At 35.8% G+C, this 13093-nt stretch overlaps 1 protein-coding gene across 3 annotated transcripts in view; it reads right to left on the reverse strand.

Annotated features, from left to right (window-relative positions):
* Positions 1–730: 730 nt before the first annotated feature.
* The window catches only part of LOC101703730 (ovostatin homolog 2-like), a 41318-nt gene continuing 28955 nt past the window's right edge, over positions 731–13093 (reverse strand). For 2 of the 3 annotated variants that reach the window (XM_004869503.3, XM_087214155.1), the window contains exons 24-36: positions 12602–12778; positions 11785–11866; positions 11010–11166; positions 9552–9626; positions 8561–8726; positions 7668–7879; positions 5624–5833; positions 5087–5208; positions 3924–4014; positions 3504–3572; positions 2010–2112; positions 1261–1331; positions 731–833 (exon numbers count right to left, since the gene is read on the reverse strand). In XM_004869503.3, the coding sequence (XP_004869560.1) occupies positions 1279–1331; positions 2010–2112; positions 3504–3572; positions 3924–4014; positions 5087–5208; positions 5624–5833; positions 7668–7879; positions 8561–8726; positions 9552–9626; positions 11010–11166; positions 11785–11866; positions 12602–12778 (1517 nt within the window). In that variant the 3' untranslated portion in view covers positions 731–833; positions 1261–1278. Of the gene's footprint in view, positions 880–1260; positions 1332–2009; positions 2113–3503; positions 3573–3923; positions 4015–5086; positions 5209–5623; positions 5834–7667; positions 7880–8560; positions 8727–9551; positions 9627–11009; positions 11167–11784; positions 11867–12601; positions 12779–13093 lie in introns of all 3 variants that reach the window. The other variant, XM_087214156.1, reaches the window with a different exon arrangement.

Genomic DNA, 13093 nt, shown 5'->3' on the forward strand with positions numbered 1-13093 from the left:
GAAGGGAATTTAGTTTGTGCCATATGACATTCATTGTTTGGTATATTGGATAGGAACAGAATTGATAGAATATATATTGTCAATTTTATAATTATTATGCTATAGTTATCAATTGTATAAATCATGGCAAGGAATAATTATTGCATATTACTACTCTCATAACAACTCTATATAACTTATCATTGAAAAGTTATACTCAGTAACTATTACTTGCCATGATTTAACATGACTATTATAGTAATGCATTAATAGTGTCATAGTATTGTTATATTGAATAATTGAGTACTGTTTTCAATAAAAAGTTATACATTCAGAGCAATAAAATAATTTTTGGAAGATATAATACCCTTTGATTAACTGCCTGATCTTGTATATGAACTCAATGAATCCATCACTTAATTTTTGACTACTGTCTAATTATTCCTCCTTTTTTGATGATCTTTAACTGAGAAGAGTCTAAGTGTTTTATTGTGATTGTGTGTTTATTTTTGTTTCCTCGAGCTTTCAGAGTCCATTCAAGTTTCAGCTAGTATCTTTCTCTCCTTTCCTGTACCTCCTTCTCTAGATGTTGGAGGATTCCTATTCTGTGTTCTCTAACTTCTAAAACTTGAATTTAAGTTGACAATAATAAAGTAAATTATTCAAGCTGCTAGCAAACAAAGCCCTGAGCTTTCTAGAATGAAAATCATGAATGAGGTATTAGAAGAAAAGAAAATCATGGACTCAGATATGAAATCATAGCATTTAATGGGATAGAAAAGAAACAAAATTTGACAAGAAGACATAGAAGATTGTGGCTTATTCAAGATGTGTAGTATATCGTGGTTCTCTCCCTGAATTGATATAGAAGAGGAGCTTGTTAAAGAAATAGTCTTCCATCTAGGATTTAAAACATTTTAAACAACAAACAAATGTGTGTATGTATATGTATATATAGATGGATAGATACAAAGCATGTATCTGCATACAAATACACATTTGCTATACTGAAGTGTTCAAATGTATATACATATGCATTTGACCTATCAATTTATAAAATGAAAACAAAAAGATTAATAAAAAGCACATATATGGCTGTGAACTCTTTAAAACTATTTTAAGGAATTAATAAAATTTTAATGATTATCAGAGTACTAATGTGTTACATAGAGCTATACAAACCATATGAAGTATTAGAGACTTTGTTTCCCCATTGTTCTATTTTTATAATTTTCTTACCAGTAAAATTTCAATGGTCTATAATGTAGTTAATTTCTTTACCTGTTCCTTCTATGTGTCTCACTGGGAACCAGAAATATTATCAATGCTGTAAGAACCAAAGGCATATTCATCTGGAAAATAAAGGAACATGCATCCTTACTAAATCTCCAACTGTCATAACCAACTTAGTCATACAATATAATAAGCACATAATAATAATAATTTTCAAGGAAGTAAGCACTCCCTATTTTATAAATCCATGAACATTCCTCTACAGTTTGCCATTTGATGAAATGCATTCAATTAATAAATAAAAAAGACAGAATTCAAATACTTCTTGACAAACGTCATGTGAGATTCAATAAGAAACTAATAGTACCAGCCTTCCACAGAGAAGTTTTAGGATCTCTGCAGTGCATTAGTAATTGTTTGGAATATAATCTATAAAATTTTCCTGGAACATTTCAGAATACTGTCCACTCCATTCTTAGGTCAAACTCTACAGAGGTGGCATAACATGGTAAGTCTTGGCATGAGCAGTAATGACCACAACAAAAAGACCTGGAGGCTAAGTATGGCTTGTAGGTCAAGTTAAAGGGGAGCCTTTTCACATTCTAAGTATTGCAAACTCCATTCACTGGAAAATGCCTCGAGCAGAAGCTATGCCACGGAGAAAAACAAGTCCCTCATACCAAGTAAAACCGTCTATTGTCTAGTCTGAGGAGAGGTTGATTTTGGAAAATGTAGTAGCTTGGACATGGTTTTGTAACTACCGTGTTCATAGTCTTAGGCCATTAACATTTGCCCACCTTTCTCATGGTAATTGTAGACCACCACAGGAGCTGGGTGGATGTTGGACACAAGGTTGCTTTGCTCAACAGAAAAAGTGAAGCTGTTTGCTGTATCAAAAACCTACAAAGATGCAAATTATAAATACATTTTAGCAAGTCTGAAAGAGGAAAATGACTGAGAATTATTTCCAGAAGTTCAGTATCTATTCAATCACAGAGATCTAGACTGATGATTGTCATACATAATAGAAAGGTGAGTTAGTTAACATTAAATCATGTGAAATTTTAATTTCTGTTACTTATTGAAGTGCAAGGATTTTAGTTTAAAACTTTGGAGGAATATAAATGATTATGTGAGTGGTAAGAAGTATACACAGAAAAGATGGTTCTAAAACTAAAGCCATAGTTTGGAATTTCCTCAAAAAAGGAAAAATAGAACTTCTGTATGATACAGCAATCCCACTTCTAAGTATGTATCCAAAAGAAATTATTATCTCAAAAAGACATCTGTACTGTCATGTTCATTGCAGAATTATTCACAGTTGCCAAGATATGGAAATAACCTAACTGTCCATCAACAGATCAATGAGCAAACAAATTGTGATACATAAACATAATACAAAATTATTTATCTCTAAAAAATCTTGTAATTTGTGCAACATTGATGAACTTAGAGATAATATGCTAAGTGAATAAAAACACATACACAAAATACTATGTGATCACACTTAGAGGTGGAATATAAAAACTTAAATTCATAGATGCAGAGTAGAGTGATAGTTACCAGGGGAGAGAAGGTGGAGAAATATTGGTCAAAAGTACCAAGTTTTGATTATGTAGAATGAATGTGTTCTAAGCTCTAATGTATAGTATGAATTCTATACTTGATAATACTTTTTGTACACTTGAAGTTTTCCAAGAGTGTTGATCTTGTTTTCATCACATAAAACAGATAATTATATTAAGAGATGAACATGTTAATTAGCTAAATTAACCAATTCATTATGTATATGCATATTAAAGCACCACACTGTACACCTTAAATATATTTAATTGCAATGAATTTTGAAGAAATTATGTCAGCCTTTATTGATGTTCAAGTCAAACTATAAAAGAATTATACATCTGTGTAACCATACTCTGTTAGATGATATGAGAAATGAAAACGTGAAGATAATGTTTCTCAATTTCAGATTTGTCTAGTCAGGGAAGTAAAGCTTTTTTACATGAAATAAAATCAATGAATGTAAATGGGGAAAGATAATTGGTGGGGAAGAACACTTGGTATCTTTCATGTCCCATATTTTCATGATCCTGCCATCTATAGCTATAAGAAACAGAAGCATCTGATTACTTACCTCTCAGAAGACAAAAAAAACCCATGAAAGAAAAACAGTATCGGGCTGGGATTAAGCTCAGTGGTTTTGCTGCCTGCTGCGCAAGCGCAAGGACCCGAGCTCGATCCCCGGTACCGGAAAAAAAAAAAGAAAAGAAAAACAGTATTGAACTCACGTTGTCCAAGTAGAAAAGTACATGGTTGTTCTTGACTTCTGTCTTCATTATTTGGCCACTGTTTTCAAGCTTTGAAGAAATTGTCAGGGAAGGATGGGAGTAGATATTAAAATACATGAAAGTATCATTGTGGAATTGCATGCTCATGCTTTCTATTTTGACAGGTTCTATTTTATGAGATTTTCCTTGTACCATAATGTTTTCATAGGCACACATAGAAATCAAATAGAGAAATACACTATGAACCTTGGGAGATAATAACTGTGTTTTGCTACAAATTAAGAACATCATCCCCCAGGTTACATTACAGCAAAAACACAGCGGTGAACTTTGACGTATGTCTAAGTGAAGAATTCCATGGTTTTGTTTGCTCACCGATTTTATCTAAATATACTATTAATGTCTACTTCTACTGTCTACCTGCTCAAGGGATGACATGAGTGGGGTGAATCCTGACAGCATCTTTACATCCACGAGGACCACACTAGGGTTATTGTGAATTCCAGTATATCTGAAATTGAAGAAAGAAAAAATCCCACTAGCTCAGACATAAATTTAGAAAATGACTTAATGTCACAGTGAGGCTGGAAGGTGCAGTCTGGAGCGCAGGAAAAAATGGAGGTGGAGAGACCCAAGAAAGCCATCTTCAAACATTTGAGAACCATCACAACCGAGTGACAATGGATGAAGTGACACAAAGCAACATATATTGGAACAGATAAGGAATTAACTGAATCTAACACCTCCCAAGTCCTGCTTTTAGGTCTATCTGAGATCTCAGAGTCAGAACTTATAGCAAAGCTTATCCATTTGCACTGCACAGTCTCATGCTGGCCTTACATTTACCCAACACCAGCAAATCTTTGTTTCAAAGGTAACTGGTGGCAGAATACAAAGTGGATGTGCCCCCAAGAAGTATTCTAGGTCTCGATCCTACCTCTGCATAGCATCGCCAGAACTGAAGTTAAGATTTCAGCAATGTACTTAATTCATAGCTCCGATGTTCCAGAGATTTTGCATTTAGAAATCTTAGGAAAAGTCTCCCAAACTAATTTTACTCAAGGTTTCCCTGCATATGAATTTAGGCCGAAATCTTTTGGCCTTTGTGCATCATATTTGAATTCAAAAGGATTATTTTGTTTTCTTTTCAAAACAGTAAAAAATCTAAAATTTTGCTCTTTGTAAGTATAAAACAAACATTTGCTGTCTTTCTACTATATGGCTGCTGAACATGTCTTGAGGAGGAAGTGTTGTGTCTTTGTTGTCCGAAACTGGCAGTACTTCCATATGAAAAAATTAGAGCATTGCTGGGCGTCATTGTAGCAAAAGTTTTCAAATCAGACTTGAATGGAGTATAAATTATTACACTTGCTCGTAATCCTAGCTCTGATTTAGCAGAAGTTGTACCAAACCATGACGTCTGCACAGGAAGATATGAAGGGACTGTGATGCATATATAATATCACTATCATCCTCATAGCTACCATCATTCCTATTTTATTTTTCCACTCCTGTTTAAAATAATTATCTTTTGATATATTATCTATCTAGTTTTGGAGTTAATATCAGACTTTGACACTTACTTGAGGGTCACTGTAAGGTCAAAACGAGTCTGTAATACATCTGAAGAGGTGTTGACGGTTTCCAAGGAAAGGGAAAATCCAGATGCCTTTTTGGGTAGTGGCACATTAAACTTGAGGGTGGCCTAGAGTAGATAAATAAGAGAAAACTCATTCTGTAGTGAGAACTGAAGGCCTTATTAGTTTTATACAGTATTTCCATTATTTATGTACTTTACAGATTTTTCATCAGGGAATCAGACTGAATTGAATTCAGTTTTCACCAGACACAGAATCTTTACCAGCATCATTTAAGAAAGATAGAATGCTTTATACTGACAATATTCCTCAAGAAACTTCTACTAGCCAGGTATACTTAAAGAGCAAGTACTTCTTTATAAAATAACTGACAGTTTCTGTTATTGACTAGGAAACAAATGAGAGAAAGAGTAGAGATAGACATGGAATCATGCAAAATGCCACAATCACATTTCATATATAACTGAACTGGAGTTTTTCACTTGCAGACATTCTTCTCCTTTTTAGGAAGATTGCTATTACCTGGATAAATGTACAACCTTGCCCTTCCACATCGACTGTGTATTCCCCATCTGCTTTTGTGAGTTCTGAACGTTGAACCAATAAGCGGTTATCTCTGTTAACCTGGAAAATTTCCATGGATTCTTCACTTGTAAAGGTGACAGTGTTTCGATCATTAGAGAAGGTTAATTTCATGTAGCTCGTGATGGCGAGAAGACAGACTGTTGTGTCCTGCAAAGAACAGTACAAGGTGTTGCGATATAATGTTAGTCACCATTTGACTGCAACCTTTCAATCATCCATGGAGCTATTCCTAAAACAGACCAACACAGCACCAAGAAGCAATATCCTGAACAATAAAAAATATATTCACTTGTGAAATTTGTTACTATTTAATTTTCTTCAATAAATCTTAATTTTATTTTAATTTTCCAAATGATCTGATAAAATGTAACCTCTGCTCTTGAAAATAATTCTGAAAGTAAAGGTGTTGTGTAATTTGGTGACAGAGGGCCGCTGGTTACTCCTGGAGTTTGCTGCTGAGTTGCCTCCTCCTTCCTCCCAACTTTCCCTGTCTTCCCAGTCCTGCTCCCTTTGCATCCTCAGTTTCACCTTCCTTGGCCTACAGAAAGCAGTGTAATCCAGTCTTCAGAGCACCTGCCTTGTAGCCCTTTTCTGTCCAGCATTGTTTTCTGGCTTAACCCAGTAGCTTTATCCTTCTCCTTTGCCCTCTCTTCACTCTTAAATCTCATTCACCAAAGTGGCTTGAGACCTTTGGGTATTTTGGAACTTAGCTTCTGGAGACCCTGGCTTTGGACTCATCTGTGAAATTATGTAGCTGCGAACTGTCAGCCTAAGAATTTGCACTATTTAAACCTGCAGGAGCTGGGTGTGGTGGCTAACCCTAACCCTAACCCTATCATCCCAGCACTTGGGAGGCAGAAGCAGGAGGATCCCCATGAGTTCCAGGCTAGCCTGGGCTACATGGTGAGTACAAGATTGGCCTGGATTAAATAATGAGACCCTGTCTCAAAAAATCAACCAATGAACCAGCCACAACAACAACCAGAAAGCCTGCATGGGAGTCAGGATGGATAACTTTTAAGAATGAAGGGGAAATTTCCCCCAGCTCTCTCCTCTACCCCCACCCATTCGAGCCTTCAAGTGCTGTGATCTAGACCTCAGAGGATCGGTCCTTTGGTGTGGACCCATGGGTTATCTCATCAGAACAAGGGCTAAGAGACCACGGGTCAAGAGCATTTGATCAGGATTTCAGAGGATGGTACCCTGTGACACAGCCCAACCTATCCATTGTTTGGCTTCTCTCTCCTTTTCTCTACCTTTCTTCTATCCTCCTTATCTCCTTTGTTTCTACTTCTTTTTCTTCTTCTTAATTGGTTTCGGAATTGAAGTACATTTCTAAATTATGTGTTGTATTTACTGAATGAAGTTTTTAATGTCCCTGGCTCTTAACAAAAGGAAAGATAGAATCAGGAGATCTTTGGAGACTCTATTAGTCTATGGTTTTACTAAAAAACTAAGACTAAAAAATGAGGGAAATGAGCATTTTCCTTGTGGAAATAAATCTGCATTTTCTTGCACTTTCAATTTCCTTTGAAAAAAATAAATTATTGGTTTTATGGTTATTCATTTCTCCCATTATTCATTCCTCTCAAGTTCCTTTTCATTGCATAGACCACAGGATTAGGGAGAAATTTTTCTTTTTGTTTGATTTGTAGTCTGCATATAGCATTGCCTGATGTCTAATGTACTGAGACTCTGATGCCTGTGCCCAAAATATCTTCTAAAATCACATTCTATTTTTTGCTGTGTAAAGGAAGCTATAGATAGGGCATAAAGAAGAGGTCTCATTTTATTTATTATTTATAGAGATTTCCTTAAAGATGCCTGGTACCCAATAACCGACCATAAATAGTTGTTGACCAAATAAAACAGGAGTTAAAAAACAAAATATTCTTCATCTTAGAAGGTGCTATGTGGTGCTTATCTTTGCAACCTGAACTCACTGCAGAGCAGCATCTTCTGCATTAAGCACATCAGTCACCTGGATGGAAGCGAAGCCCCCATGCGAATTCATCTTTTGGACAAGCCACTGCACGATCTTGCCAGCATAGGTGAAGTCCTGCTTTTTCTGGGACAGCACGGCCAGCAGCACATAACAAGTTTTCTCAGTCTCACTGGAAGGCGCCCAAGGAATAAAAGATGGGAAGTTGTCTGTCTTGGCTTTCTTTTCCTTCTCCCAGTATATCACATTATCTGAGGAAAAAGGAAGAACTTCACATAGCCACTATGCAAAGAATTTTCATATGGCTTTTATAACAAGTCCTTATAAAGTTACACAGAGAGATAATGCAAATTCCATTCCTGGTCTCTATTTGGGGCTGAGCTATGTTCCCCTAAAATTCATATGCTGAAGCCTTCCCCTCTGAGACCTCAATGTGTCTGTATTTGGAGATGGGATCATTAACAAGGTTATTGAATTAAAGTAAGCCTTTTAGGGTGGGGTATAATCCAACCAGGTGGTCCACAGAAGAAGGGGAAAGTTGTGTACACCAAAAGGCCACCAGAGATTCATGCACATGGAAGAAAAACTGTGTGAAGACAGAGGGAGAAGTTACCCATCTACAAAAGAAAGAAAAATACTTCTTCACATCTTGATCTTAGATTTCTACCCGTGAGAACTGTGAAAAGTAAATTTTGGTTTAAGTTAACCAGTTTGTGGCCTTTTATTATTATAAACTGGCCAACTAATATAGCCTCAAATAGCAACTCCTTAAGGTCAAAAGTAGTTCCATAAGTAACTATTATTGCCTGTGGCATGGAACTCTGCTTGATTTCTTTTACTGCATTTATTTGAAATGGAACTATCAGTTGGAAAGTTTCACCACTTTGTTTCAAGATCGTTTCCCACTCGCTAAAATGAATGATCCAGCTTACTTATTTTTGTGGCAGATTGATCCAAGATCTGGAGCAAGGATTCCACTTGCTCTTCTTTTCCAGCTAATGCAAAGGTGTAGGCTAGGATTGCATGAGTGTAGCCATTAGTGACACCTCTTTGCAAGGCATCTTTCAGGCAAAAGAGCCCATTTCTTAAAGCAGAAAACTAGGGAGGAGAAAAAAAATATATTTTAAAATCACACCTGAACATTTTATAAGCTCTCTGAATATTCAAGCTAGTCATTCCTTATAATGTATAGAATACATGCTTGAAGTTTGCAAATAAACCTATTCATAATACTCATATGTACAATACCTTAAAATATCATTAAAATAAATTTTTAATGTAGTATATGAGAAAATTTTGTTGTAAGGAAATGACAGCTTTTATGTCTTATCAGTAATATTTTAGTTATAACAAATTTATTCTATGTGAGAAAGCAGACAAATTTATTCTTAAGGTCTAAAATATTTTGCTTTGATGCCTTAAATAGAGGTTTACATTTCTGTAGATGATTTTCAAGAAAGGCCAATGATCCTGAAAATTCCTACCTCTTAATGTAGAAATAGGCTTTGGAATCAGATAAGCTGAACAGTGGGTAGGGAGGTAGGCAGGGTAATTCCCATTTAGTTTGAAAATGTTTACTCACTGATTATATATAGAGAAACAGAATTCAAAGTTATAAAATTACTTAGAACAGAGGTTCTCAATCTGAAATTCTTGCCTGAACTTCAGCAGATACATGAATAGCTGAAATTATATGAAAAACATGAGTGTGTGCAGTAAATATATTTCACCTAGGGAAAACCCTACTAATGCTCATCAAAGAAATTTATGAATGAAAGTTTAAACAGCATCAATTTAAAAGTGGTAATGAATGAAATGTTCTCTTGATGGATCATCCAGGCTAAGAATTTCAAATCACTCAGAATGTAGTCTATTTAATGTGCATTTAGTTGACTGAAGCCAAATGATGATGGGAATCCATACGGTGGAGTTAAGCCCAGCTTCAAGGAACATCACAACGATAGATGCGGTGAGTGCGATTTCCTCTTCCTCTCCACCCTAAGAACAAAGGACCCAGGAGTCAGATTGTATGCAGAGCACAAAAGAAAGGATGTTCTTCTGAAAGGAAACTAAGCAGGAAGGAAATAATGGAACAAAGACCCTTGTTCACCTGACCTTGTGTTATTCTCTCTCTTTTTTGTGGTGCTAGATATAGAACCCATGTATTCACAAAAGCTAGTCAAGTACTCTACCACTGAGCTACACCTCACCCCAAATATGTGTTATTTTAAAATTAGATAATTAATAGCAATACTACTTGGGCAAGAATCCATTAAAATCCATATTTAAGGCACAAAATTTTAAATATTTTAAATGGCATATTAATATTTATGTGTTTTGGTATTAGGTAGGTATTCCAAGTAATTCATACAACTCTAACTGTATTTAATGTTAATTTGAAAAAAGGAAAGAGTTTCTGTTGCGGTGAAACAAAGTGGTTAGAAACCTCCTGAAAAATTCCCTGTACAAGTACTCTGGAAAGTTGCAGTATTCAGTTCTGAAAGATTATTACAATACAAAACTAGAAAAGTTTATAAATGATGTGGCTTGAAAATTCATCCATGTTGTGAAGTGGATTAGATTTACAGTCTGCAGTCCAGGAGTAGGCGGGGTGATTATGAAGAACATAGAAAAAAACAAAGCCCAGGATATTTCCAGGGGTCTCAGGAGATGCTAAGGTATCACGAGAAGGGGTTTTGAGCATTTGCAGCTTTTGGAATATCCCCAACAGAGTTAGGGGAATAAAAGAGATAGAATGGAGATGGACAACGGCCTTTGATCCTCAAAGAAAGAAAATGAGAAGGAAGGAAAATGTTTAGTGACTTACCCAAATATAGACAAGAAAAGCAAAGGGGTAAATCCTGCCAAAAACATACTTCACCTCATGTGCACTGTGGCCCAGGGCAGGCTTGGCCAGGGTGGTTTCTGGGAGAGGATATCGGAGGAGCTTGCTTCTCTGAACAACGTAAACTACCAAGTAGTCTCCCCGAAACTTTCTTGCTATCCATGACTAGGAATGAATTTACATTCCTCATGTACTCAAGACCTTCTGCTTTAGTATAGCATTGTCTGCTTCCAAATTTATGGATGCACTTTCTCTAGGCTTTCTTTTCTCTCCTATTTTCCACTTTACTTACTACAGAGGAGTGACTCTATGTAAGGATTGAAGACTGAGTAAGACAGACCAAAGATTTATGAGCAGTTATAACCAGGCTGTGATTAAATATACACACAGCAGGAATGTTGCTGTCGACCAGGACACCACAGACTCAGAAGGCACAAGATTCCCATGAAAAACAATCACATTCCAGGTGTGGTCAGCAAGAGGTGAGGTAAGGGAGGCACATGGAGGAATAAAAAAAGCCTCATTCTATTTCTCACCTCCCAAGCATTGTTGGAAAACTTGTCATCGGTTTCAAAGCAGCCATTCGCTTTCTGTTTGCTTAAAAGCCAGATTAAGGTCTGTGATTGAACTGTTTTGTCAATGAACACATACTCCTTTATTCTCTCAAATGTCTTATAAGTAAGGACGCTGAACCTGTAGGGCAGGTCATCAAAGCAAAAGTAAGATAAAATAAAAGTGATGATGTCAGCCACTTTTCAGCTTCATGCCTACTGCCCCCTTTGTGTAATGGATTCATTCAACTTGTCCAATGCTGTCTGTAGCAAATCTTGGTCAATAGTGGCTCTTAGGAGTCAGTGAACTATTTTGAATAGGTATCTATAGAAATTAGAATACCTAATTTTGAGGCTGTTGACATCCAAAGGTCTTTCTCTATGCTCCATTAAATTAGGCATACATGGAGACTGATGTGTCATAATCAGATACTTCGGGGCCTTGTAGTTTAATTTTCCTGAATCAATACAGCTCCACGAGAAGCATAGAGTAAGGTGTGCCATTTCCTTTGAAGTTAACCAGCTACAGCTATAGGGAGCTACCTTGAAGTGACCAGACAGCTAAGCAAACTGCGTGAGACTCTAGGTAGACTGCTGCAGAATTAGAATAATAGAATCTTCTGGTTTTATCTAATTCTTCTCTGGAAGTTCCCTTTGAAACTCAGTTTGTTGGAAAATGTCCACTGGACTGAACCCTCCTTCTTGTAAGCCCTCCTCCAATGATATCTGTATTATTGAAAATAAAATTTTAATCTCTCACCATATGTCTCCTTTCTTATTTTTCTGCCAAAACACACTATATGAACCATCAAAATTTTTGAAAGACAACTGCTTTTGATAACCTAAAATACAACACAGTAGGGAATTACTTTTTAACCTAAGCAAGGAAAAAAAACCAAAACCAGTGTAGTACAAGTTCTCAGTTTTGCGGTTAGACATAAGAAAATTTCTAGGATGATTATTTCAATTTTAATTTCTGATGCTCATGTTCTCTATATCTAATGGAGAAAAAAATAACTCCTACTTTATAAGATTTTGATGACAACACACAAATACGCTTAGCTTACAAACTGGCTTATCATTGGTACTTATTAATTAATACTTTTGCTTTAAGATCTTTTTATTTCATTCAGTTCTACCCTTCTGAAAAGAAGAACTGAAGATGTTTATCCCTGGACTTGTCTTTGATATCACATTTTACAGTTCATAGACCCTCTTTCTATATTCAAGTCAGATCACTTCATTGTAATAGAACACAAATAAGTGAATGTACCCAGAATAAATGAATCATTCATAACAACTACTAACAATAACAATAATCAATGCAGCTTGGAAAAATATTAGGCATTAAGAAATCACTGAGTTCATAATTTGAAACATTACAATTCTAAATTATAAAGCTAAATGACCATACAAATTTTGATGTAAAAAATAAAACAGCTAAGACTCAATGGTACTGATCTTCAGGTCCACTTTTGCTTTATCAGACTACTGCATAAAAACAGCTTTATTACATCTTAATAATAGTAAATGTGTATTTCACCTATTATGGGCAGAAACTACTTAAATTATCTCACCATTAGACAAGAGAAAGAATGCCTTAGATTTAACTTCCTCTGTCAATTGTTTAGTAGAGCTCAGGTAATCAAGGACATAGGTATTTGAAGCAAGAAGGGCAATATTCTGCTCTCCCCATCCATAGGGCATTTGGAGAAGATTCTCCAGATTCTGCGTTGCAACTCCTAGGATATCCCCTAAAATAGGAAAAGCAGAGTCATGTCGCTTACGGTTGTCATCTTGACATTAATAACCATATATTAGAGAGGTATGGTGTAAATAAGAAACATTCACACTGAGTCTAAAAGGTGAAAACAAGGAAAAGTTTCATAAAGTATTGTAAAGGGAGACAGCCACAAGGGATAAATTAAAGGGGTTCTTGCTATGAAAAAAATATTTCTAAAAATCTCATTACCAGACAGCACAGGAAGCTAGGAAAATGCATTTGTTTGCTTGTTTGGTTTTGGAGAATCTGGCCCTATGAAATACAAACTTCAATCCATCTCTCACTC

Source organism: Heterocephalus glaber, unplaced genomic scaffold (genome assembly GCF_053883595.1).
Source record: "Heterocephalus glaber isolate CG9 unplaced genomic scaffold, H.glaber_assembly_v1.0 deba00001444, whole genome shotgun sequence".
NCBI lineage: Eukaryota > Metazoa > Chordata > Mammalia > Rodentia > Bathyergidae > Heterocephalus > Heterocephalus glaber.